This window comes from Buceros rhinoceros, unplaced genomic scaffold (assembly GCF_000710305.1).
Source record: "Buceros rhinoceros silvestris isolate BGI_N320 unplaced genomic scaffold, ASM71030v1 scaffold13859, whole genome shotgun sequence".
NCBI classification, from domain to species: Eukaryota; Metazoa; Chordata; class Aves; order Bucerotiformes; family Bucerotidae; genus Buceros; species Buceros rhinoceros.
Window position 1 is genome coordinate 6495 of NW_010431007.1, and position 1033 is coordinate 7527.

Here is a 1033-nt window from a genome sequence, read left to right on the forward strand (position 1 = left end):
CCAGCCGCTGTCACCAACAGTCCCCCAGCCTGGAGTGTTACCGGGGGTTGGGGTGACCCCAGGGCAGGACCCGGCACTTGGGCTGGTTGACCCTCATCCCATTGGCCTCAGCCCATTGCTCCAGCCTGGCCAGAGCCCTCTGTGGAGCCTCCTGAACCTCCAGCAGATCCACACACCCCGAACATGGTGTCATCTGACTGAGGGTGCCCTCGAGCCCCTCTGATAAAGATGTTGAAGAGGACAGGCCCCAGCACTGAGCCCTGGCGGACACCACTGGTGACCAGCTAGCAACTGGAGCTGAATGTTCCAGTCAATTCATGTTGGAATGAAAAGAAGCCCCTCAAAGTATAACAGATCTTTCTGGAAATCCCCTTCTCTTGGCGTGGAGGAACCCCCTTTACCTCACGTACAAGCAGTGACACCCAGGCACTGACCTGTGACATCCAGTTCCACGTAGGTCTCCCTGTACCAGTCGGCATAGGCCACCCTGCAGGTGTATTTCCCTTTGTCGGAGACCTGAATGTTCCTCAGCTTCAAGGAGAGGTTTCCCCTCCTCACCTGGGACGTGAAAAACGATGTTCGACCCTCGTAACTCTTCCCTCGCCTTTCCACCCCATGCCTTCCATCAAAGGAACTGATTTCTATCCGCCTGAGAGCTCTCAGCAGCTCCCATTGGACGGTGAGGCTGATGGGGACGCCCGGGGCCGAGATGTAGCAGGGCAGGATGGCGTCTTCTCCAATAGCTTGGATGATGACGTTGGTGGGGGAGTGGATGGCAAACTGACCTGAGAAGAAGTTATGGAGAGTTAGGGATGACTTGGGAGGGGGAGGGGGGATCGGTTTCCACAGAGAAGCGTTTTTTTTTTTTTTACCAGAACTCCCACGATTTCTGCAGAAGGAGCCGGAGAAGGAGCTTTGTGGTCACTGGGAGGACACACGCACTAAAGTGAGGGTTAACTCCCAGTTCAGACCCAGCTTGGGTCTCCGTATGGAGGTGTCTTAGTCTGGGTCAGAGCAGAGCTCCTCCTGGTCA

At 56.0% G+C, this 1033-nt stretch overlaps 1 protein-coding gene across 1 annotated transcript in view; it reads right to left on the reverse strand.

Moving 5' to 3' along the window:
- Window positions 1-785, reverse strand: part of LOC104499713 (butyrophilin-like protein 2) — a gene marked incomplete at both ends in the record, with an annotated part of 2394 nt that extends 1609 nt beyond the window's left edge. The window contains one exon of the mRNA XM_010143260.1: window positions 435-785. Within this exon, the coding sequence (XP_010141562.1) occupies window positions 435-785 (351 nt within the window). The remainder of the gene's footprint in view (window positions 1-434) is intronic.
- Window positions 786-1033: the final 248 nt, after the last annotated feature.